This window comes from Dryobates pubescens, chromosome 16 (assembly GCF_014839835.1).
Source record: "Dryobates pubescens isolate bDryPub1 chromosome 16, bDryPub1.pri, whole genome shotgun sequence".
Lineage (NCBI taxonomy): Eukaryota > Metazoa > Chordata > Aves > Piciformes > Picidae > Dryobates > Dryobates pubescens.
The window spans coordinates 18,350,558-18,375,745 of NC_071627.1; the positions used below are offsets into that span (position 1 = coordinate 18,350,558).

At 50.0% G+C, this 25,188-nt stretch overlaps 2 protein-coding genes across 2 annotated transcripts; one reads left to right on the forward strand and one right to left on the reverse strand.

The window, feature by feature from the left end:
* Positions 1 to 1,638: 1,638 nt before the first annotated feature.
* On the reverse strand, positions 1,639 to 17,876 carry FAF2 (Fas associated factor family member 2). Its single transcript, XM_009904616.2, has 11 exons — positions 17,676 to 17,876; positions 10,270 to 10,338; positions 9,716 to 9,850; positions 8,963 to 9,039; positions 7,722 to 7,860; positions 6,385 to 6,470; positions 6,213 to 6,304; positions 4,063 to 4,240; positions 3,173 to 3,344; positions 2,900 to 3,043; positions 1,639 to 2,439 (listed from the first exon to the last, which is right to left on the reverse strand). Exons 1-11 carry the CDS (start codon positions 17,736 to 17,738, stop codon positions 2,257 to 2,259), a joined length of 1,338 nt encoding a protein of 445 aa, XP_009902918.1. The 5' UTR covers positions 17,739 to 17,876; the 3' UTR covers positions 1,639 to 2,256.
* A 634-nt stretch (positions 17,877 to 18,510) lies between these two features.
* On the forward strand, positions 18,511 to 23,530 carry CLTB (clathrin light chain B). The gene is made up of 6 exons (XM_054168452.1): positions 18,511 to 18,801; positions 20,461 to 20,507; positions 21,732 to 21,849; positions 22,155 to 22,266; positions 22,705 to 22,758; positions 23,239 to 23,530. Exons 1-6 carry the CDS (start codon positions 18,618 to 18,620, stop codon positions 23,408 to 23,410), a joined length of 687 nt encoding a protein of 228 aa, XP_054024427.1. The 5' UTR covers positions 18,511 to 18,617; the 3' UTR covers positions 23,411 to 23,530.
* Positions 23,531 to 25,188: the final 1,658 nt, after the last annotated feature.

The following is a 25,188-nucleotide window of genomic DNA, read 5'->3' on the forward strand; positions in this document are numbered from 1 at the left end:
ATTTATTCCAATGAGCAGCTAAAAGTATCATTTAAAAAAAAAAAATGACAAAAAAAAAATGACAAAAAAAAATTACTAAAAACCAATTATTTAGGGTGTTTGTGATTGCTGACTGCGCTGTAGATACCACTGTTTACCAATGATTTCCTGTGGTGGGATAGTGGACTGTTTACTGTTCTATTATACCAGTCCCCGCGCCCTCCGGTGGGACCCCTCCCCGTGGCTCCCCGGAAGGTGCTAGGACGTGTGTTCTGTGTTAGAAAGTTTTTATATATATATATATATATATAAATATATATATATAATTTTTTTTGCTCTGTTACTTGCACATTTTACAGTTACCTCATTTTTCCCATGTATGTATTTGAAAAAAAAAAGAAAAAAAAAGGCTAATATATAGAAAAAAAAAAAAAAAGGTTCTTAAAAGCTCTAAAAGTGTTTGGTTTTTTTTCCATTCCATTGGAATCATATTGGTTTTGTAGCATTTAACATAACTAGTATGTTGTATTATATATATGTGTATTATACTGATTGAAATTTTTAACAGATTTGTACTTTTTTTAAAATGAAAGTTGCTAGTTCTGCTTGACCAAGTAGTGCAATCATTATTTTTTTTAATGTTGTGGCTGATTTTGAGAGGGATATTCACTAATAAATGTATGATGTATACCAACGCGCTGTGCCGTGGCTCTTGTCTCAGTGCTGGCAGGCAGGGGCTCCGGGGGGGGGTGGGGTGGCCCCTCTGAGTCCCCTGTGAGGCTGAGGCTATGGTCAGGGATGGGTCAGCCCCAGGCCATCACTGAGCAGCAGCTAGGGGAGCCCTAGAGACAGGGCTTGGAGAAAGTAGAGGGTGGAAGCTAGGGCAAGCTCGTTGCTCCCTGCAAGGTAAGTAGCCTTCCTGGAGCCCACCCAGGGTGGTTCCAGCAACATCCAGGAAATAGCTTCCCAACCTTGTCTAGCATGCCCTTGCCCAGCCAAGAAGGATGTAGGCTCTGTGCTTCACTGGCTACATGAGAAACCAAAAGATGTCAGCAGCTCCAGTCAGGGCATTTTGGGTTGAGTAGAACATACACAGCCACTGTACATGTGACAGAAGGCACCATGGCCTTATTGAGGAAGATGAAGGATCTCCTCCCTGCTGAAAAAGTCATGCCAGGCCCTGGGGCTGCTAGGAAAGGAAGCTGCCTTGCTACAGTTTCAGGGGGCGGAGAAACCTCCCTGCTCCTTTCTGTCCTTTGTGCAGACAAGCAAAGGTGGCTACCTGTCCTGAACAGAGGACTAGCTCCTACTAATCTCTCTTTGGGCAGAAGCTGAGAGTCCCACTCCACAGCCTCTGTAGGGAAATGGAAGCTTACACTGAGTCTGCATGTCTGTTTTTCCACCTCTTAACTTCATCCTGGAGGGCTGACCCAGCCCTTTGAGTAAAACAAAGGCTGCATCCCTCCTCCTCCAAGCACTCCCACAGGCAGCTACCCCAGCATAGCATTCCCCTTGCTGTGCACACTCGTGTCTCTAACACCAGCAGTTGTGCTGGCACAAAACCACCAACTCAAGGCCAGAAGATGAGCATAACCCACAGTGCTGTGAACCAGAGCAGGTGGGATCCCCTCCTTGGTGCAGCAGGGAGGACAGGCAAAAAGCACCAGCCCAGACATGCTAGAGGCAGAGTTTATTACACTACGCAGGCTAAGAACCCTGGGCAAGACCCCACACGGGTAAGAATCAAACCAGCTCTTTATCAAAAAAGTTAATACTATCGTCAACCCCATTCTCCTTTGGTCATTACAAAGCAAGAGAAATATTAAAAGAAAGGTATTTATACACAGAGGGAAGCTGAAGAGATTCTGTCCAGCCCTTCCCTCCCTTCCCCTCTCCTAGCACATTCAGGTGCCTGGTGGTCTTCTGGCTGTCAGGAGCAGCAGAGTATCAAATCTTCACAAGATGTCAGGTTGTCGGGGTTTTATTATTATTGTCATCAATAAAAGCAATAGTTACCGAGAGCTGCCATTCCTGTTCCTCCCCAGGAAGGGTGGAGGGGCAACACCAGCTCCCCTCCCTCTCTGCCTTCCAAGTGCAGGGGATGGCCATGTACATGGGCGTGTGAAGACACTCCTCTTGCCAGCGCACACGCGCAGCACAGCTGGCACAGGCGATGTGGTCTCTGATCCCTCATTTGTATGCAGTCTTTTAAAAAAAATACTGTATTATAATAATAATATGAATTTCTCTTTCCATTGTGTGCCTTCTGGAAAAGTGTCAATCGTCCGTGAGGTCCTGCACAAAGAGGACTTCCGTGTGGCTGAGTCCAGCCTCTTGCAGCGTGGGCGGGTTGGGCCACTCCTCTGTAGGGAGGCAGGGCAGGACACGGCGAGGGAAGTTGGCCTCGATCTGGAACTTTTCAGGGCTTTCTTTCAAGGAGAACAAGAAGTCGTGGATCACCTGGGAAAGGAGCACAGAAGTAACTGCCAGCTGGGGGAGCAGCGATACAGCCAGACTGCATCCCTGGCATCTCACAGGGGGAAGGTGCCAAATTCGCACCATCGCTGCACTGTAGACACAGGACAGCCATTTGCTTAGCACACATGAAACAGGACTTGTCACAGAGCACCTGGGGAGTCCTGACAGTTTCTGGCTCTTCCTACACCATTACTGAATAGGCAGTAACAAGAGTCTCACTTTTTCAGAAGGGAAAAAATAATTTCTTCTGTTTTTACCTCTAATGTCTCTTTTCTAAACTGGTGGGACCAGGCCCCACGACAGCCTTCTTACCCAGAACAACTGCCTGCTGAGGCTCTCGGCACAGGTCACCATTTCACACAGGTCCATGGAGCCAAAGCTCTGGTGAGCCACCTGACCCTCCTCTGCTCTGGGAAGCCCACCAGCTCTGCCCCAAGCTCACCGTCAATGACTGTGTGAAGTGGAATCGCCGCTCCACTCTGGAATCGTTAGGCAGCTTGAACACGATCTTGACGCTCTCCGGGTCATCAGGATGTGGCTCGGGAGGAAGGCATTCGGACTTCCGCTCCTTCTCCTCCTGCAGCGTCTGCGAAATAAGCAGGGAGCAGGAGCAAGGGGCATGCACCAAACTGACCTCTGCTGCAAGCACTGCTCCTGCACAGCACCAGCGTCCCACAGGGCGCAGCAGTCGCTACAGCAGGCGCTTGGCTCTCACCTGTCGCCGCCTTTCCTCTGCCAGCTTTTGCTGCTGCACTTCCTCCTCCTTCTTCTTCTTCCTTTCCCGTTCCTCCTTCTTCTTGCGCTCCTTTTCCTGGTCTGCACGTAAGGATGCCAGATATGCTTCGTCTTGCTGCTGTCTCAGAACCTGGGTTTGGTTCCTCTCTTCCCTGCAAAGATGAGCAGGGAGCAGTCAGGGCTCACAGGCCCTAAAGTAAAGGCACACAGGCCAGTGGCAGAGCTGGGTAGTTACCACCTTGGACTTGTAGGAGCACACAGATCTGTTACCACCACAAGCTCCTGAAAGGCAAGCTGAATCTCCACAGTCCCTGGCACACAGACTGTGTCTCAAGGCTGGGTAGAAATTAGCTGAATGCAGAAGACTTTTCACCCACTGCAGAGTGGACAGACAGCACCTAAGTAGTGCTTGGGATTTCTGCCTCATACTTGAGACACTTCCAAGATTGTGTCTCCTTCAGGCACTACCAGAAACAGTCAGAATTCAGACCAGCCAACAGCCCTTGCTCACAGTCTGCCTGCAATGCCTCTGCTCCCACTTGTCTCCTGCTGGCTACTGTCTGGCCTTTACCTGCAAAGCTCCAGCATGCTAAGGGTGTGCTCTAACTGCAGGAAACAGTAGAGCACTCACACCCATCTTTCAGGAGTGGGCCTGTGTAAGCAACACATCCAGCTCTCTGGCTATAGGGTGGCCTGAATTTACAGACCAATGATCCCACTGGGAAGAGGAAAGCCCTGCCCATGGGCTGTGTTACAGAATAGGAGATCCTGAGCTATCTGCCTGAAAGTGGTGTCTGGAGGGAGGAAGAGGGCAAAGCAGAGCTTGCTTCCACAAGGTCTGCACTTCTGGAGCTGAGGTCCTGTCAATACCTTTCCAGGCGTTCAGACACCAGGTATGTCTGGTTGGCATCCATGATGAACATCAGCTGATTAATGAGGTCATCAGCCTGGATGAGGCCTTCTAGCCGCCCAACTACTGTCATCCTGCGGTCCTTCAGCATAATCACGGCCAGGAACGGGTATGTGTTCTCTCGCAGAGCCTGGGAGACTGGAGAACAGGCACACACATCACCACACTTACCCCATCCAGATGGGTCAGCAAGGGTTGCAGCACAAATGCTTTCCATCCCCAGCAGCCTAGGAAAGCAGCTTCCACAGCCACTCTCTCTCCCAAGGCAGAAAATACCTCAGGCTCCATTTTGCTAACTAAATCCTATAAATTAGCAAAGGGAGGAAATGGCTTGGAGCATAGAGACTGAGGGGAAAAAACAAGCTCTCGAGTAACCAAAAACGTTCTTTAATTCAAGCAGGAAGCAAGTTGCTCTGAACTTCCCTTCAGAATGGGATAAAAAGCCCTGGGGTTTAACTGCAGGAAGAGAAACACAAGTTAAGCACAGGAAAACACTTGCTAAGATGATTAATAATGGGCTGGAGTCTAGAAGATAACTGTCATGGGGGAGATGGAAGAGTGTCTATTCAAAATCAGCTTATTTCTACCAGAGGCAAGCTCTATCTTAAGGAATGGAACCAAACAGATCAGGAGCTTTTTAAGTCACCATTCACCTGTGGCTGCTGATCACCTCCTTAAGACATGCATGGCCCATCACACAACGTGGAACAGTCATTACCAGCAGAGCCCTCCAAACTAAAGCAGAACACCCTGTGGAATTAATGAAATGCCACAATTCCTTCCAGCTCTGCTTTCTAGACTGTGACTCCAAAGTACTGCAGCAATGAAACAGCAGTAAGTAAAAGAATGTCTCCGTAGGAAGACATTCTTTCAAACTGTTGACAGCTGGGAGCTGAATAATGACGCCAAGAATGACCCAGATTTAGTATCTGAACTCCTAGCCTCTCCTGCCATGAAACCAGAAGGGTCAGAAGTGGCACAGGAACTTTGGTAACAGGCTCCATTTGCAGCAAAACCCTACCAAAACGCTGTCAGGCCCAGTATCAACAGCTCAGGAAAGAACCCTACTTAAAAGGACTTCACTGTGGGCTTTGAAGGAGACAGACTGGGTGTGGCATAAAGGTGACTGTCTCAGAAGGGAAAGAATGCACCTAACAAGTCACTCTGGGCCTCAGGCATAATATAAGCCAGGGTTAAGGGCACAGCTAGATACTTGTTTCTGCACTCAGTTTAATCCTCACACACACCCAACTTCCATTAAAAAGGCAGTGAAAAGAACTTCAATGCCCACAGCAAAGATCATACAACTAGGACTGCCTAGAAATGTAAGGATCAGGAGAGGTTAAGAGCAGAAGATATTTCCCTGAGTCCTGATTCTGTCTGGCACAGAGTTAACTTCTTTCCTTGTAGCTGGTGCAGTGCTGTGTTTTGGATTTAGTGTGAGAATAATGCTGATAACAGACCAATGTTTTAGTTGTTCCTAAGTAGTGCTTATCCTAACTTAAGGATTTTTCAGTTTCCCATGCTCTGCCAGCAAGCAGGTGCACAAGGGAGGGCACATGGCCAGGACAGCTGACCCAAACTAACCTCAGAACATCCTGCTCGGTATATGGGGGGGGGAGCTGGCAGGGAGCAGACTGCTGCTTGGTCAGCACATGGTGAGTAATTGCATTGTGCACCACTTGTCTTTTGTTCCTCTCTCTTTTTGTTGTAATTCCTTTTCATTCCTGTTATTGTATCTTAATTATTATTACATTTTGGTCACTGTTACTACATTTTATTTATTAAACTCTTCTTATCTCAACCCCTGGGGGGTTTTTTTGTTGTTGTTTTTTTCTTGGTTCTCCTTCCTATCCCACTGAGAGGGTGGAGGAGTGAGTGAGCAGCTGCCTGGTGCTTTGTTTCTGGCTGAGGTTAAACCACAACACCCTGGCATCCAAACAGACCCTCTGAGATGTCACGTGGACACAACACACATTTCCCCATGCAATCCTGAAATCTTTCTGCTTGCACAAAACCACAACAGTACGTTGGGAACGAATATTTCTCAGAGAGAATTTGGCTTGCTCCAGAGATAGGGATAGGCAAAGCCCAGGAGGGACACACTCACCTCTGTATCCCTCTGGCTTATTGGTTGAGCAAGCCCAGAAGAGCATTCTAGTGTTTATGAGGGTGATCACCTCAGGTACGCACAGTGTGTTGCTAGGAAATGAGAAGAGATTGTGTGAATGAAACTGCATTGGAAGTGCAAAGGGAACTGTTTGGAAAACTCTCCTACCTACCGGCAGAATTCATCTGTGTCTTGATGGTCATCTCCATGAAGATAAACCAACAGGAAGCGCAGCTCCCGCTTGGCATCGTTCAGTGCCTTGGCATAAGAGTAGAGGAGGTAAAGTTACAGGGTCTCTATGCAAGAGACTTGTGTGCCACAGCTCAGCAACATTCACATGGGCTGGTACTCTGCCATTAGTGGGGTGCTGATGAAGCAGTAGTGGAAGATGAATCTGTCAGACCTTCTGACTAAACTTTATTTAAGGGGTCAACAACGGTGTTCTTCCACACTCCTTTCAGTATGGGGCTTTGGAGAACACTGAACTTGGAGCAAAACCAAGCAGTGAAGAGCCCTCCTTCACCCTCAGACTCACAGCAACCAAGGCTGGGCTTTCCACTCTACCCTCTACAGGGGACAATCTTCAGAGTACACTGAATGAAAACATTACTGAAGAAGATAACTCAATAATGCTCTAGGCTCCCACAAAACACAAACCCACATCAAGAAACCTTTTTGCATCTACAGTCCCTGGATTCCACCAACCCAAAAGCATTTCTTAACAAGACCACAGGGTAAGTGCACAATAGGCTCCCTCTTTCACTGCTGCTCAGTTTTGGTAGCTTAACCATTCTGTGGTTATTTAAGTTTGGATTCCAGGCAAGACTGAGGGGCCTAGAAGAGCTGTGGAGGCAGGGAGCTCCATTGCTCTGCAGCGCGGAGCAGACACAGGCGCCACATTCTTCCCTGGCACTCAGGAAGCGGTGCTGATCCAGACGTCTGCTGGGGTGCACTGGAGGAGGCCCTGCCACTGGCCAGGCTGACAGAAGCTGCATAAGGGACAGTACCCATTGGGACTTTCCTCTTTTACAGAGCACCACCAGCCCAGACCTGACATATGGAACGCTAACATCCCATAGTTTCTTCAGGGGTTCCCTTTCAGTTTTGAGGTCCCACACCAAGTTCTGGAGTTGCATTCTAATAGAAGCTCAGGCAATCAGTCCCAGTTTGGGGAACAGAAGGACAGACTCTGGCATACCATGTCAGTTTATAAAAACAAAGGCAGGAGTACAAAGAATAGCTGTTGGCTACAGAGCCATACAGACGGCTGAGGAACAGTCAGAACAGCTTTGCTTTCCAGCTTTGCAGGCTTGGCATATCATCAAGCCTGGCAGACACTGTTTTTTCCAATCCACTTGTTTGCTAGCTCCCCATTACCCTGGTACAGTTTGGGGACAAACCTGGGCTTGTAGGTGAAAAGTGAATTTTGCCATATAGGCCCTGATACCATGTGGCAAAGCTCCCACTCTCCACCTCCCCAGGATCTATGCACCAACGCATGACACTGACCTGGCTGTAAGTTCCCTGGTAGAAGACAGGGTGTATCCTCCCATATTTTTCCTCAAACATATGAATAAATGAAATAATGTCACCCACTGGGTCAGTGACCCGACTACGAGGATCAGGGCGTATAAAACGCAGAGCAAACCTAGGAAGGAAGCAAAGGACACTGGAAATTCAGCTTGCTAACTCTCTAAAGAACAAGTTTTCTTTCCCACAGACAGTCAGTGGTATTCTTAAGGAAGGAAGGAAAAAAAGAAGTAACAGCTGAGACCCTTGAACATTCACAATCACAACCTCAACTGCCACCTGCTCCTAACTGGTACCATTGCTACAACAACTCCCCAGTTAAACAGTATCTCATGCCAGGCATCAGCAAGTATCTGAATTCTGTGTGATTAAGAGTTCTGATTTCCTCTGAAGCATCAAACTATGCCAACAGTTTTGAGAAATTCAGTCAAAGACAGGCTGTTAAAAGCCATGCAGTTTTGTCCAGATAACTCTGGAAACAGCATTTCTGCTAATCCAAGACTAGCAATTCTGAAGTGCAAAGAGCTGCAGAAAGGGAATGCTGCAGGAAGAATCCAAGGAAGAGCAGAGAAAAAGTCATTCCTCTGAAAAAGCTTAACTAAGCAAGATATCAATGTTGTTTAGTTCTGGTGTGCAGAAGTTACACTGAAAATGGCTTTAAGGGGGGGAAAAAAGTAATGCAGCAAGGGAAACTGCAAAAAAAAATGCAGATGGCAGGACTGATGGATATTTACCACCTTTCAACACTCCCTTTTCTCTCTGCCAGTGCTGTAAGGACGCACAATGAGTTAACGCTTTGGGGCAGTAACAGACAACAAACACCACTGGGGAAAAAGCAGAAGTGTTTTGCAAAGCAACATACAGGGATTAGGGCAGGTTAACCTGCAGCCCTGCCCAATGGGACTTTGATTCTGATCGAGCTGTTTGCCCAAGAACACTGGACAGTCTGACACTGTCTTTGCATCTCCCTTTGTGTAGCATTCAAACTGTAAAGCTGCATGAAGTCAGAACCATTTCATTTACAGAGCCACAAGATGCTCCTTTTCTCTGCAGTACAATTTATTTCTCACTAAACAGTGTAAGAACTTGACAAGACTACGGATAAAACCAGTTGAGTGTATAAATGGAAAAATCTGCTGTTAGATACAAAGATCTCAATGACAGAGCTAGAGTGTGCCTAGATGCAGACAGCACATGAGTCAGCACAAAATGGTACTTACCTAAATATATCAAGTAATGTGTAATAGGTAAATCGGAATGGAAGCATTATAAAGTAGTAACCCCATCCTAACAGGCCCTGCAATTACAAACAAACAATTAGAATGGCCTCCACCCCAGGAACAGGCCTGCAAAAGCAAAGTGTCCATCAAGCACGGAGCACACGTGGCAGTATCAGTGCTCTCACCACTGCAAAATAGCTCAGCAACATTCCATGGCTTTGGACACATCAAATCAGGCTTCAGTGACTAACATGGTTCATTCAGAATTCACCATGACACGTCTGAAAACTGCCATCACTGACTGCTCAAGCAGCAATGCTTTCCCTCTGTGCTAATTTTCCTAACTACAGCCATCACCAAGTTTAAAGGTCTCACATGATTTTGTTTGTGAAATGTTCATACAAGCAACTGCTTCTGTATCAAGTTAATAGATATTTTAGGAGAGCTTTAAAAAGAAAACTATGGAGGAGACAGTTCTTTGTTCAGATTGCTCAAAAAAGCTTTACTACACCAGAGCATGACATTCTATGACAAAGAAGGTCAGCTCATACTGCCAATCACACCATGGAGAAAATATCCACAGTAGTAGTAGAGGCTGAAGAAATAGCTCTCTGTTTTGTTTCCAGAAGATTAAAAATGTTTAGAAAGGAGATAACAGCATACAAAGAAAACAATTCCTTTCCCTGCTCACAGGATCTGTTTTCCACAGAGTTACCCAAGAAGCAGGACAAAACCCTCTGTAAGATAACTTGCCCTCGGCTGCGGCCTCGAGACAACGTAGCTGTAGATCCTGTGGTCGGCTGTATTGACCTGCAATGGCCGTGATGGAGGAGGATTAAAGACACTTGGGACACCCTCTTGCTCGTTCAGTCGGTCCTGTACTGCTGCCTTTGACACAACAGCAAAGAGAAGTTACAAACATTTAAGAAGGGCAGAAAGCATCCATTTTTATCCTTTGGAAAATCCCATTAGGTATTATTTGTCCACAGCCCCAGAGCACTAGATGAGCACAACTCATTTCAAGCTGTAACCACCAACACTATTCCAAGGAGAGCCTTCTCCACAGCACCCTGCATGCACCACTATCAGAAGCTACAGTGTGCCCAAGTGACTGTTCAGAGAGCCCTAACAGCTCTGCTGGGTACTTCTGAAACTCCAGGTCTGTCAAGATACTTGACTAAAGAGCTACTAGTGTAAATTCAGGGTTTGACAGCTTAAACCTTATTGGAAGGGCCCCTCCTCCCCCCAGAGTACTCTGTTTAATCCAGGTACTTGGAAACTGCTACAAATCTTCTTTGCAGCAGTACCTCTATGTTCCAGTTGTGCTGCTCCAGCGTGTGACGACATTGGTCCATGGACTCTATACCGGTCAAGTCCTAAGGAAAAAGAACAAAAGCAGGTGAGTGCCAGGGCAGTGCTGTATCTTTACTGTTCTTTCAACACATGGGCACAAACAGGAACTACCACAACACATTACCACAATACTCTCTTAGTGCTCTGCTCTCAGTCTAACAGCACAGCAATCTGAGCCAACCCCAATCCATGAACACAGAGAGGCCTCAAACAGGCCTTTGCACTCTTCCAGCATGAGCCAAATGAGCCAGCAGCGCTCACGGTCTGTTACGACTGCACTCAACTCAGTCAAGAGTCTAACATAATACTGCCCACAAGTTCCACTCTGGAAAGACATGCCAGGCTTATGTCCCCTAGTGTCACCTGAAAACATCAACTTGGAAGACAGGTAAACAATTCCTGAAAACCCACGATGACCATTCCTTCACTCAGTGCAGGGATAAACAGAAACCTACAACCACAAGGAGTCAGGCAGTAGTGCAGGTAGTGTTTCCCAGCATCACAGGGGATTCTACAGTAAATAAAAAGCTAAACAACAAAAAAAAGGACTCTAATCCAACAGACACAACCTGAAACAGCAAACACAGTCCAAACATGCTGGCTGACCTCTAAGCTGCTGGACTCTCACATCAGTGTTTGGGAAGGCTTATTTTAACCCTGTGCCAACGAGAACTCCTGCACAAGAGATCAAACACCGGTATTTGTTTTTAGAGAAAGCCACGTCAGCACCTCTAGAACACAGACAAATCTTTGCTGAAGCGAACATCGCTGTCACTGTGCCACAGAAACATCTCTCCCCACGCCACTCACTGCAAGGTGTTTCAACGGACCTTTTGGGATTGTACTCTGCTCCCATCACCAGAGCTGAAGCACTTCCCCAAGCAAGCATAAAGCCGCAAATGTGCTGCCGCCACCCTTTTGACAGCCCTTTGAATGGGTCAGTGAAAGATCATTACAGGTGACACCTTTGACAGTGCTGGCCATTTTGAACAAAACTACTGTTGTTTTAAAATTAAAATGAGTAAAATTAGTATTTTTTAATAACTGGGCTCCAGAAAGCCAAGGAAACACTACACCTTCAGAAACACCTAGCTTGCATGCAAGACAGCAGCAGCAATGACAATAATTGTCACAAGCAGTGTAACAAATTCAACATAATGTGCTGGTGATAGAAGGAAACTGTTGAACTATGACAATTTCTCGTTGTCAACAAGAGAACTCCACAGATTCTTGATGCTTCATGCTCTCACCTTGTGGATTCCTCCAGACCTGTCCTGCTGGGTAACTACAGCAGGTGAACCAAGCTGAGCAAAGCAGTTGTCTTCCCACTGGACTGCTGCACACTGATAAGCAGAGCATGCCAGGCTACAAAGCTCCTGCGAGGTGAACTACACAAGAGCCTTTCCTGTCCTCTGCCTGCCAGTCCCACACTCATCTCTGCAGCACCTGAGAAGATCTCAGTGGTGCAAGAGTTTGGCAAGGACAGGAACTCTGGCTCCCTGTGTCTGTCATACAGCACAGTGTACTGCTTCTGCCAGGGGCAGCAGATGATTGTGAACACAAAGCAGTGACCTGATACAGATCCTTCTGTGTGGTTTCTACTACACCTTGTGCTCCAATGTCTTGTTGGCTATCCTACTTAATTCTGCTTGTGATCCTCCCCATTTCTTGCTTAATTTAAAAGCCCATGAGGTGGTCTTAACAAGATGATCATTTCAGAATGCACTGACTTTTTTTTGCTAGAGAAGGCTGATGCATCTATTCCTTTCCCTGCCCCCATTCATACATCCCACATGCTACTTCCACCCAAGTCACACTGTGGACAAATGCCCTATTCAATCTCTGGGCTCAAACTTCTGAGCATTTCTTGGCTTCTTTCTCACGAAGTCTCCACAGATCTCTACCTCCTCTCCAATTTACTGTGCAAAAATAACTGCTTCATTCTGGACCAGACTGTTCAAAGTGTTGATGACACTATGTGATTGCAGTTGCTCAGGGAAAAAAAAGCACTTGAAGCCACTGCCTAGTGGTGTATAAATATTTATTACAAAGTGCATGCAGCAAGCCTTGCAAGGGAGCACTACAGAAGGGAATTTCATAGAGGAAATGAAGCTCTCTGAACTCAGCTACTGCTGTCAGAATATCCTTATCATTCAGCTTCACAATTTAGTGTTTTTGTTCAACTATCTTTCTTTTAAAGAAGTGCTTCACTCAGTAACATTTGGTTTGTATTCTGTTCTTTTTTACCCCCAAACTCCTACAGAAGGCACTTCAAAGTCCTTTCACAAGGACATCTTAAAAGGCACCTGCCATTTACTCCGTGATTTGATTTTACAATGGAGTCACAACATGTTTATTTTGAAGCCTTGAAAGTTTGATCACCATTTCTTAACACTCTGGAAATTTTGCTGGTGTTTGCAAAATTTACAGGACTCTCAAACTCCTTCACACCTCTGTCTCTAAATGTCTGGATTATGGCTCAGCACTAACAGTGCTCCAAAGTGAACATCCCCTCTTTTTTAAATTATGCACAATGCTTTAGCAGTTTTAGGTCAGAAAGCAGCACCAAAGTAGCAGCACGCAGAACTATCAACAATCCTTTAATGAACACTGCAGAATTTGCACAACCTACTGAACCCCACAGAGACAGACCACAGACCAGCTAACCTCATCCCTTCCTGGCCACTGTTACAGATCTGATCAGCAGTGAGCCTGTTGCCGTCTTCTACAAGGACACCTCTCCATGGAGGTGAATCTACTTTGTTCTTAGCATCTTAACACATTTGCTCTCAGCATGAAGCAGAAGTGACAAAACCACGCCAGCAGCACCATGCCCAGTGCTCCCACCACTCTTCTGATCAACAGAGCTGCACTATTCAACATGACCAGAAAGAGAAAATTACTGTCTAAAAGCAGCTTTTAAAACGGAACACTTTGAGTGTTACTTTGACACGCTCCGTAAGACAGACACGCTACAGTTCAGGCTGTTCTGGAAGACATGCTTGTGCTCAGAACAACTTGCACAGAATGGAAGGAACTGCAGGAAGCACTGCAGTTCAACTGTCAGTTTTGACAACACTTGGTGGTAAACACCGATACTGCTCGGCAGCACTCCCAACTATCATTCCTGCTGTTATCTCAGTAGCTGCTACGGTCCCTGCTTCACCTTAGTCACAGAAGCAGACTAGAAACACCACATCATTTAACTGCACCAGATCTGGTAAATCCCATGGCTAGATGCAAACTACATTATTCACAGGCAGCCAAGCAGGCACATTCTTCACATCCTTACAGTAAAGAAAAACAGTATCTTCGAATCTGCTAGTTTCCTACTCCCTACAGTCTCACATCACCTGCCTCAAGGAGCATTATCTTACACAAACATAGCACATAATAAAAAGGCCAGGGTAAGACCACCAGTAATTAAAATTAATCCCATTAAACTAGTGCTGTCAAGCCTTCAAATAAATGTAAATCCAAGATCAAGACAGTGGATAAAATACTTAGAAAACAAAACATTAAATACCACAAATGCCAGAAAAATTCAACACCATCTTCTCAAACACCACTCAAAGCAGAATGCTATCCTAAAACATACTGAAGCTGCTGCTGGGTATTATTATTTACATCTCTCACCTTTGTGACTACTTAGAACATTAAAATCTTCTCAGTGCTGAAGTAGAGGAAACTGCAATTCCACACTTCAAAAGCAGAAGGAACACCTGAGTGGACAGAGGTTGCAAACCGGACTGCACAAACCCATCCCCTCTGCAGATACACTCGTATGCTGAAACAAAGTGCAAGAGATGCAAATCCACAGGGCTAACTGCCACTGCTCTTAATTCCCAACCCACTGCCAGATTCCAGAGAATTGTGTTTCCAAGGGTAATGAACATCTGACTTCAAGCCAAAAAAAACCAACCCTTTACTGAGAGAGTTTCTCTGCACGTTACAGCAAATGCCTCTGTGAGGGTTTCAATCAATATGCAATACACCGAGCAGGAAAGATGCCTGGAGTTTCTTGTTTGCTCCTTCCTCTTTAAATTAGAGATGGTTCCAGTTCTAAGCATTTTGTTTTCCCCAGTTGAAGTCAGAGATGGTATCATGAGCTCTAACTTTTTCCTTTGCCAATAACACTCCATTACTTTACATTAGCATATTATAACATGAGACATCAGCCCAAGTGTAATGGGCACGGATCAATAACAAGATCCTTCAGAAGCTTCTCTGCTAATTCTTCCATCTCCCAAATGGAACTGCTACCTCCACAGCTTTCTTAAGCTGTTCACATCATGCTTCTCTCAACAGATGTCAAGATAGACAAGTCTTGACAGACGAGAAATTTAATGCTTTTATTCCTTTACATTAGACAATGTTTCAGTGGTAAATGGAGACTGGGTGCATGCAGAAGTGCTTTGTTGCTTTCATTTCAAGTTTATTCCAATTATCTCTTCATAGCAGTACTTTTTTTTGTTGTTCACTCCATTAACCTGCTGTAGCAGAGTGGAGGTTAACTGCCCTGTTCCAGTCATGTCCCAAGGAAAAAAAGATGCTACTTGCACCACTGTACCAGCAGAGCTGTTTATATGAGCACTACCAAAACACATCAAGCAGACATCAATGAATTAATGCAAAGCACATATTGAGACTGTAACCCTGGCAGCTTGTGCCGCAAACAGGGCAGCAGGCATTCACCTTTCTACCTTGGCAGGCACAGTTTCCAGCAGCAGGATAAACAGCATGGGGCAACAGCATCTTCACCCAGAACAGCTGTTGAGTGAGTGGCAGGACACAGCTCTTGCTTAATTCTTCCTTCTGCCTCTCCATTTAACTGCAACACTACTGAAGGCCTTCTGCTACTGCTTACCTGATCTTTTTTATCCCCACTCTCTTTTTTCCTAGTTCACTTTCTTACTTTACTCACTCACAAAAGCATAGAATAGTTTGGATTGGAAGGGATCTTAAAGATCATCTAATTCCAACCTGTACCTTCCACTAAACTAGGTTGCTCAAAGCCCCACTTCAGCCTGGCCTCGAATACTTCCAGGGATGGGGCGTTCACAACTCTGGGCAACATGTTCCAGTGCTGCACCACCCTCACAGCGAAGAATTTCTTCCTAATGTCTAATCTAAATCTGCCCTCTTTCAGTCTGAAACCACTGGCATGCTGTTTTCTGTGGAAGTACAATGCTCTGCCCCCACAAAATATTGTGCATGTTGCTTAGGGTGGTGCATGACAACGAAAGTGTAAAGTTATCCTGGAAAACATTTCAATGTTTCCTGTCAAGACACCAGGAATCCCCAGAAGGTTCACTAGCACACTGTAGTAGTGTTTTGCAGCAATAGCAGCATACAAATTATTTTAGTGAGACTTAGGTACTCAAATAGCAAATCTAGCAGAGGGCACCTAAAGGAAACAAGAAAAACTATTCCAGGTGGAGTGACTTACTCTATCTCAGAGTAACAAGCAGGACGACACACTTAAGTCTCTTTCAACTAAGTGTGAGGTACCAAAGCAGAAGGAGCCACTAGTGAAGTCTGTCATTAGCACAACCTTGGTAAAAAGCTAACTCCACATATCCCATGGGACATTAAACTAAAGACCCTGGTATCAAAGCATTCTGGACTACAGCTTTCATATCAAGCTCTGGATAGTAGCTGTCTTCTAATTGAAAATTTTCTCCCCTTTATAGTCTGAGGAGCATTTTCCTCCACATAGCTTTCTCCAGAGCTCAACAGGAAGTTGGACTGAAATGTGAATCTTTTCTTCTGACTCCTGCTCCCTTCCCTCCAGCCCCCAGCCTGCTGACCATGGCAACACCAGGTAGTATTAGGGAACAGGATTCTTTAGTTTCACAGCTGCCCACAGGGTTTTGAAAATAGCAACAGGGACACTGTTATGTGCAGCTGGTCCTATCTGTCCAGATTCAGTAGATTAATACATACTACAGTATCTTACAGCAAGAGAATGGGAGCTGGAGGACAGCTTTTGCACACACACATATATATGTGAAGCATAAGATAGTGGCTTAAACCTCACATACTTAACAGGGAAGTGGTGGTGTTGGGAAAACAACTGTTAACACTACTCTGCCTCCTTTTAAGATTGTCCAAGTAGCTTAACTTGTAGTAATGAGATAGAGGGGCTATCTGTTAAAGTCTCTTCATAGCTGCAGTCATAGAAAACCACTGCAGTACATGAGTTACTTCAGGAGGCCGTTGAACCCCCCTTGGTTCTGAGGTAAAGGCTTGACAAGTCTCTGGAATGATAAGGAACACTTGCACTTATCTCACTGTGGAAGGCAGGGCTGCGGGGTCTCCAAAGTCCCTTTAAGCCCTCTAATTCTACAGCTCAGTCACCTACAAAAATGCTAAGCACATTCTTTAAAACAAACAAAAGCAAGGAAAAAAAAGGCAATACAGACAAAACACTCTTGAAACCAAATACTGTATTTGTAAAAGAACTCTGTAATCCAAGGGACACCACAATGCCCCACAATTCAGAAACAAACCAAAGGTATCTGAAGATAATTTTCATTGACCAGTATCTTTAATTACTTCTCACCGAACAACACTAAGTATTTTAGCTCCACAGCACTGTTTTCTCCCCAGTAATCCACCTCTGCAGGTTGCTGGTTGTTTATGCTGTTTGCCAAGGCCTTGGCAAACCAAAGGTTAAGTGACCCAGCCTATGTTATGCAGCAGGCATCGAGATTAGATCATTACAATCCCCAGTGGCCTCCCCCCCGAGTAGGCATTACCAAACCGTGAGGGTTAGAAGGAATTTTTTGAGAAACCACATTCCAAAGCAACCCACTGGCCAACCCTCCCAAGACACCAGGAGAGACTCTCCCAGTCACTGCTAAAGACAAGAAGGGGATTTTTTTCAGGCTACCTTATTAAAATGGACGGGCCTTACCAAGGAGCTTTTCCTCTATGGAGTGAAGGCGGTTTATTCATCAGTCACTTCCTGCCTCCCCAATTAGCGATGACAGAACACCATTCCTAATGAAGCACTCAGGGCACACATAGTACCGGCCAGCCCCGTAGAAGCCCTCAGCCCAGGGAAACCGAGCCCCACCGAGGAGCCTCACTCGCCCCCGCAGGGCTCACTCTTGTCCCCGCCAGGACCAGGACTGCGTGGCTCTCTCCTCTCGCCCCCACTGAGTCCCGGCCCGACAACCCCGCATCCGCTTCAGGAGGGGTTTACCCCGGCTCTCAGTGAGCCCCATATCCCCGGGCCGGCGCAGGCCGGCAGGACCCCAGCGCCGATACGGCGGGCTCAGCTCAGCCCGTTCCGTGCCCAAGCACCGCCTCCTCCTCTCCCGCCGGCCGGTACAGGCTCCCCTCGACGCGACACCTGGAACTGCAGCAGTTTCTCGGTCTGCTCCGCCGTCAGCTCCCGCTCCTCAGGTGCCGCCATTTTGCTGCCGCCTCTGACCCGCAGCTCCGTCACTCTCCGGAACTGACGTCTCCCAGCCGCACTTCCGCCCCGGCTGCAGGGCGCGTGCGCGCGAGGCGCCGCTCGCAGGGCCGGTAGCTGTTTCTTCGTCGGGACCGGAAATGCTCGAGCGCATTCCGGAGAAAGCCGAAGTGCTCTCGAGCCAATCCGGAAATTCCCGAATACCCTCAGCAGCGCTCGCCGCCCTCGGCTGTACCCGATGAGCGCAAGTGTGCTGAAAGGCGTTCGAAAGTTGCCGTAGCTCGACGGGAGGCCGGTGGTTGCCTCTGGCTGCGGGAGCTGGTCCCGCGAGTGGTGGCCTGAATCCCGACGGGAAACGTGGGCCGAAACCTCGAGAAAACTAGTTGGGTTTGCTGTCACAGGGACGGCCTTTCAACTACCGCCCGGGTCCTGCCTAGGCACCTCCCGTCCCCCAGGGTCGCGTGTCCGACAGCGGGGGCTCCACCCAAGATGGCGGGCGCCAGTCAAGATGGTGGCGCCTGAGGGGCTTCGCGCTCGCACCCTCGGGAGCTACGAGTGCGCGCGTGGCCGCCCGCAGTGCGGGTGCCCGGGCACAAAGGTCCTGCGAGCCTAGAGAGAAGCAGTCCCCGAGCCCTGGTCTGTCATGCCAGCCCCACTCCCGAGCCTGCTCGACAGCAGCGAGGCCGGCAGAATGCTGTGGCCCGCACTGACGAGCGCCGGCAAGCGGCGAAGCGGCCGAGCCCACAGGGCCGCCCCGTCGGTGATGTCACGCGGCCGCCCCGCCTGCCGCCGCCGCAGTGACAGCTCCGCCCGGACCCGCTGGAGCCCAACCCAGCCGAGCCGCGTAGCCGGAGCGGGAGCGGGGCGGGTGGGCCGGCAATGGCTGACGACTTCGGATTTTTTTCCTCGTCCGAGGGGGCCGGCGCCGAGGAGGACCCGGCCGCCGCTTTCCTGGCCCAGCAGGAGAGTGAGATCGCGGGCATCGAGAACGATGAGGGCTTCGGGCCGACCGATGGCGAATCGGCCTCCGCCCCGGCCGGTCAGGCTGCCCCGCCGGAATCGGGTGAGCGCCGCGCTGCGCTGGGCGGGCACGGCCGGCGGCCCGCCTAGCTGCGTGCCCTGTGGGCATGGAGGAGGTTTCCTGCCCCGCGGGTGTGGAAGAGGGCTGTCCCCCCTCTTGCCCAGAGGGGAGGGAGGGATTCCCATCAGGCTGCACCCCCAGTGGGGCTGGGGTTCCCCTAGGATGCCTAGCATCTCCCATGGGTGATGGGGGTCATGCTGCAGCCCCAGTGGGCCGGCAGCGGCGTCCCCCAGTGGACCGGGCCTGCATCCCAGCACGGGCTCTCCGCGGCCTGTACTTCGTCCCAAAGCACAGAGCGTTGGGGGTGCCTCTCAAGCCTCAGTATGTGAGGTGAATCTTGATCTGGGACTTGCCAGATGTGGGGTGATTCCTTCCTCGTGTGCGAAGGCTGAGTTCCCTGGGTTGGATGAACCCTTGTCTTCGTGTCCCAGTGTGGGAGGTATCCAGGTGGAGCTGAGAAGCAATGACAGCCCTGCCCTCAAAGAAAGGAGAGCTCTTTAGGATGCAAAATGGAAGGCAAAATGGGAACATTGTGGTCCTAAGCCCTGCAGGGCAGAGGCTTAAGGTCTGCTGTCTGCATGGACTTGGGGGCACTGTTATCACAGTTCTCTGGCTTCCCCTAACCTAGGCCCACAAGGCCTCCTTATGCTGGCTGTGGAGCAGTGGTTTCATCTCCCCACATGCAGGGCCATGGAAGGAGATCTGGGCCAGAGAAGTGTTGACACTGCAGTGATAAATGCAGTCAGACAGGCTGGATCTGGGTGTAGTCAGAGCTGCACCTTGGGGGTGAGCAGTGTGGGGCTGGCACTTGCATGAGCTGTGTGTGCTCATGTGGCTGGCTGTGCCTGTGGCTAACGGGCTGGTAAAAACCCTGTGCTCATCTCTGGGAGAGCTCAGGGCCTTAAATGTGCCTCCTTCAAAACCTCCTCTCTCCTGGCAGCAGACACCCCTGCATGGGGCTGGCCTTGTGACCCTGGTGTGCATCTCTCTGTGTTCCCTGGGGCTGGGTGGCAGATGGGGCTGTACTCCAGCTGTGGATGTCTGTGGGGCCTCATTCCCAGCCCTAACCCTGCAGCTTGTTCCAAGGGCATCTCCCTAGGTGGGTTCTTGAGGTCCTTGGCATGCATGCCTGCCCTCCTCTCCTGGGGGAGCACACTGCAGTATTTCTGTGGGCTCTGTCCCTGGCAGGACTACCTTTCCTTCTCATCTCTGTGCCTCTGGGAAGTCAGCCAACAAGCTCTGGGTCAGCTCTCTGCGTCCATTGGCAGCCTCTGCCTGACACTTGCAGGTTGTGGTTGGTCAGATTGTCTTTCTACAGCTAGGGCACTTGCCTGTGTCCAGCCTTCTGTCAGGAATAGTTTCCCTAATCTTCAGATAAGATAAAACACCAGTGAAAACACCATGAAGACATAAATACCCCAAGAGGCTTGTCTGGGGGAGATGCTGGCTGAATTCTGCCAAGGACATGAGATCATGGGGCCTGGCCCAGATGTGTGAGGTGGTTGTGGATGGGTGTGTTGGACTGGAATTGGCACAGACAAACTCCCATGAGCTGATGTTTTTCATTTTGATGAACATTGACCCCCTCTGTGGTTATTTGCAGCTGCCATAGTTGTGTTTTTGCTGTTTCTTTTTCTCTAGCTGGTTTCCAGAATGGAGGAGCCACTGTCAATGGAGATGTCTTTCAGGTGAGAGCTCAGCCCCTTTACCTAGCCCAGTGCTTTAAGGGAGGTTGGGTAGGTATGGGGCCAGCACTCTGCTCTTCTGTTGCCAGGATTGACCTTAGTTTGCTATGCAGCCACAGAACAACTATGGTCCTCCTGGAAATGACTGGGTCTCATGGGGTAGTCCTGGCTGCTCCATTCTTACTCCTTTTTGAAGAGAAAATTAATCCCACCTGCTATGACCTGCCCCAAATGTATTTGCAGGTGGCTTGTGCCTTGAAGGAGCACTTAGGCCCTAAGAACAGATCATAGATCCTGCATTCCCCCCAGAAGCACCCATTCTTCAGCCTGGGTAGCTCCTGGAGGCCCCAAGGGCAGTGAAAAGCATTGCTTGGCAGAGACCAGAACCAGGACAGAGCTGCAATGGAATGCTTGCTTTGCTGACTTAACAGCATCTTCCATTAAACCCACTTGCCCCATGGCCAAGAATGGTTTGTGGGTCTCAGCTCCCTCTGGGAGCCCAAAGCACACCTCTGCTGGCTACAAAAGTTGTGCCAGCATCTGACAAGCTCTTCAAGCCACTGGGTGCCCAGCTGTCTGGCATGTGCATTGCCTATGCCTTGTTTGTGGGATGATAATCACATCAGGAACAGGACAGACTTAATTAGATTGGGGATCTTGGAGCAAAGCCATAATCCCATTGCTGAGCTTGGTGTCAGGCTGGGCATCCTGGCCAGCAGAAGGTGTTAGGAGTGGTGCTGAAACAGTGTGGTGCTGGACTTGGCAGGAGCTGTATGGGCAGCTCAGAGGACTGAGGGAGGCTCTTGCCTGCAGGCAAGCATGGTACCTCCCCTGGGCTTGCCTCTCACCTGGGCTTTATTCTGTCTTTTGTGACCAAGACTCTAATGATGGGACCAGGGAAGCCTGTTGCTGGTGGGGAGCATGTCACAAGCCTGGTGGCTGTCCTCTGCTGTGGGGCTGCCCAGAGGATGTGAGAGCTGGTTTGGCAGTTAGCAGCAAGTCAAGAAGGGGAGCCCTGGGAAGTGACAGGGCCTGGGGCTAGGACAGCAGCTTAAGCAGTGCTTCAGGGACAATGTCCCAGATGTCCTAGGCTGTCAGCCTGCTTACTTCCCATATTAGCTTGTCTTGACTGCTGAGAGTGTGGAGTCCTGCCCTGCTCGGAGCCCTCCAAGGTGGCTGGGCTGTGGGCAGAGCTGGTGCTGATGGTGAAGTGCTTATGTCCCATAGGAGTCCAATGGTCCCACGGATGCCTATGCAGCCATAGCCAAGGCTGACCGGCTGACCCAGGAACCTGAGAGCATTCGGAAGTGGAGAGAAGAGCAGAAGAAGCGCCTGGAGGAGTTGGGTGAGCCCCAAGGCTGTGCATGGCCACCTTTGTGACACGATGTGATGCGGCAGTCGGGGCTCTCGGGGTCCCTCACCAGCAGGTGATCCTAATCCACCGCAGAGAGGCAGAGAGGTGTCTCATGCCCCACAGCGTGTGGGTGCCCCTGCTAGAGATGTACTGTTCTTGGGGCAGTGATGCCTTTCACACAGTACTTCTGGGGACTGGGGATAGGCCTGGGGACCTACAGCTGTCCTGCCTGCTGACCTAGCAGACCCAGTGTGTGCCAGTCTGGCTGATGGCATCTCGTTTTGCTCTGGCCTTAGATGCAGCATCAAAGGTGACTGAGCAGGAATGGCGTGAGAAGGCCAAAAAGGACCTGGAGGAGTGGAACCTGCGTCAGAATGAGCAGGTGGAGAAGAACCGGGCAAACAACAGGTATGCTGGGGTCAGCATGGCCAGAAGGGCTGCAACACAAGCTGCTGTGCACCAAGATCTGCCTTCCTGGGATATCTGGGGGCTTCTTTCTCCATAGTGGGGTCCAGCTCTGCAAGGATGGAGCTTTGCCAGGCAGCCAGAAATGCCCCAGGTCTTTAAGCAGCTCCAGTGGCTGTGCAGAGCTGCCCTGGCTGGGACCACACTGGGCTTACTCTGGGATCTTTATGCCTCCTGCCCCCTTCATGGGCCTCACATCAGGCAGAGTTGGGGCACTCTGCAGTCCTGCTGTCACTGGCAGGTTTTCCTGGTGCCGTGTATGCTGTGATGAGTGGGTCCTGCTCTGCGGGAGGACGCTAACCCTCTCTCTGTTTCTCTCTTTCTAACCCTCTGCCTGCCTGTCTGCTCTGCGCTCTCTCTCTCTCTGTGCCTCGGGGCTAGGATCGCTGACAAAGCCTTTTACCAGCAGCCGGACGCCGATGTGATTGGCTATGTGTATGTGCCTCTTACGTATCCTGCCCCCGCAGGGTCTGCGTGCCCTGGCCCCAGCACTGGCTGCCCAGCCAAGGGGAGGGGGGGATGCTTGGAGATCCTTGGCCCTGGTGAGGTCCTGGAGGGAGGATTATGCAGCTGAGTGTCTCTAGATGATGGAGTTCTAGGAGGCAGGTGGAGCTCCTGGAAATGCCCTTGTGGGTGCTGTTTGAAGAGGCAAAGCCCACAGGGTCTTGGGCCTTTTGGAGGATGACTCTGGGGGTGGAGAAGTCTTGGAAGCAGGCAGACATCCCAGTGCCCCTGGATGAATGATGTCTTAGGTGAGTGCAGCCCTGAGCATTGAGTGTCTCTGGATCCCAGAGGACACTAAGCTCGTCGGCTGGAGCAGTGGGGCAGGAAGTGGGGACACAAGGGGTTCCCAGACTGAGGGGAGGGTCTCGCTGGAAAAGCTTCTGTCTGTGACAACCCTCAATGTCTTGGCAGGGCCTCAGAGGAAGCATTCCTTAAGGAGTCCAAGGAGGAGACCCCGGGCTCCGAGTGGGAGAAGGTGGCCCAGCTCTGTGATTTCAACCCCAAGAGCAGCAAGCAGAGCAAGGATGTCTCTCGGATGCGCTCGGTGCTCATCTCCCTCAAACAGACGCCCCTGTCCCGCTAGCTGCCGCCTGGCACAGCCGGGAGCACAGCAGGGCGAGGCTGGGCTCACTGAGCCGGGTGGCTTCGTGGGGCCAGCCCAGAAAGGGCCTCATCCTGCCTGCCCCTGCTACCTGGTGCACGCCTCGGCTGTGAGTCACCAGTTGTAACTCTCCCCATGGTTTTCCTTTGCTTAAAAGGTGCATCGGTCTCTTTTTACACTTATTTATTACTGTGGCATTTCCCTAGGAAGCAACACTGGGTGGCAGAGCTGAGTTAGCAGGGGAGCCCCAGCAGGAGGTTGTGCCCAGGGGCCTGGCTGAATGGGAATAGGAACCCCCCACCTAGTGTTCTGCACCTCACCCCTATGCTGGGAATAAATCTGCCTGTGGCTGCAGCATGGCAGTCCTCTGTCTGGGCCTGGGTCCTAGCTCTGAGACAGTGATCCTAGTGGGACCCTGGGCTGCTGCCTGCCTTTCCCATGGGGTTTAGAGCAGAGCTGGTGCAGGGTGGTGTGAGGGTGGAGAAACAGCCCTGTCTCAGCTCCTCACTGTAAGGTCCTGCAGGAAGCACAGCTGTAGTGTGATGCTGCTAGGCCAGCAGGGACTGATGAATGTGAGTGCAGACAACCCAGGCTGGGCCAGGACTGACTGCGGTTGCCCCAAACTCAGCAGAACTCTTCACAGCCTGGCTTTACACCCCAAAAAGCAGGCTCCCAGCAGCAGTTGCTGTATCCATGTCCCATCCATCCTGTGTGCCAGGCAGTGGGGTGGTGCAGGGCAATGAGTGTGCAGGATGTTTTCTGTCTCTCCTTCAAGACCACTAGCAGTGGGGAATGTGGGGTGCCAGGTTTCAGGACCCTTGGCTCTGCTCCGCTCCTTAGGATGGGAGATGGAGGCTGTGTGGTTGCAGGGACGGAGGTCAGAAGATCTAGCTGCTATGGGGCAGGTCAGGCTCCTAACTCCCCAGTCCAGGGTCCCAGAGCAGGACTGGGCAGAGCTCTGGTGCTGGGGCTTCTGCTGCCCCGGAAAACAACCTGCATGTTTGTCTGCAGCTGCCCTGTGGCTTCTCTCTGGCCCCTGCTGAATTTGCAGAGCTATGCCGGTGTGGCAAGATGCCTCAGTCCCGCTTGCTGCCCTGCAAGGCATATGCTTTCCAGCCCAAACACCGCCTTTCTCTCCTCTGCTTGGTGGGATTGGCACCAGCCTTGGAAAACTGCCAAATTCATGGCTAGCTGGAGAGGGTCAGGCCTGCATTCACCCTGCTGTGGGGTAGCCTTGAGCTTGTGCCCCAGATCTGGTTCACTTGGGGCTTGGAAAGAGCTTGCAGCAACAGGCTTAGGGGGGGACATGGAGCAGAGCCCATAAAACATTTGCTTGAGTCTCCCTGCAGAGTCTTGCTCAGCTACAAAGCAAGTACCCAGAGCTCTCCTGCCATGCAGTGTTGGCTCCACGAGTCAGGAAGGTCACCTACCCTGCTGCTGCAGCTCTTACTGGGTGAATGAGCACCCTTGTCTCTGGGCACGGGCTCAGCAGTGGGCTGGGAAGGGAAATGGGTGCGTAGGGACTCACTCGGTGTTGGGTGCTGGGATTGTGCCCCCTTCTCCACAAGGCTGATCGCTCCCGTTGTCCCTCTGCGCTCCAGCACGCCAGGCAGCTGTGCTGTGGTGCAGGATGGATGCTGATGCAGGATAGGTTGGGACTCGGCTACCTGCCTTTCATGTGGGACAGCAGGAAGTGTCCTCTGGCTGCTTCCCGGGGGCAGGGAGCTCCACTGTACTCTGTCCCTCCGGCCTCCACACGC

Excerpts from the sequence above, each read along its gene's own strand:
- FAF2 (XM_009904616.2), bottom strand. The coding sequence starts at position 17,738 with ATGGCGGCACCTGAGGAGCGGGAGCTGACGGCGGAGCAGACCGAGAAA. Across the intron at positions 9,851-10,269 it reads AGCACAACTGGAACATAGAG|GCAGCAGTACAGGACCGACT; the intron begins GTACTGCTGCAA and ends GTTGTGTCAAAG. Across the intron at positions 7,861-8,962 it reads ACATTACTTGATATATTTAG|GTTTGCTCTGCGTTTTATAC; the intron begins GTAAGTACCATT and ends CTTCCTTCCTAG.
- CLTB (XM_054168452.1), top strand. The coding sequence starts at position 18,618 with ATGGCTGACGACTTCGGATTTTTTTCCTCGTCCGAGGGGGCCGGCGCC. Across the intron at positions 18,802-20,460 it reads GGCTGCCCCGCCGGAATCGG|CTGGTTTCCAGAATGGAGGA; the intron begins GTGAGCGCCGCG and ends CTTTTTCTCTAG. Across the intron at positions 22,267-22,704 it reads AAGAACCGGGCAAACAACAG|GATCGCTGACAAAGCCTTTT; the intron begins GTATGCTGGGGT and ends CCTCGGGGCTAG.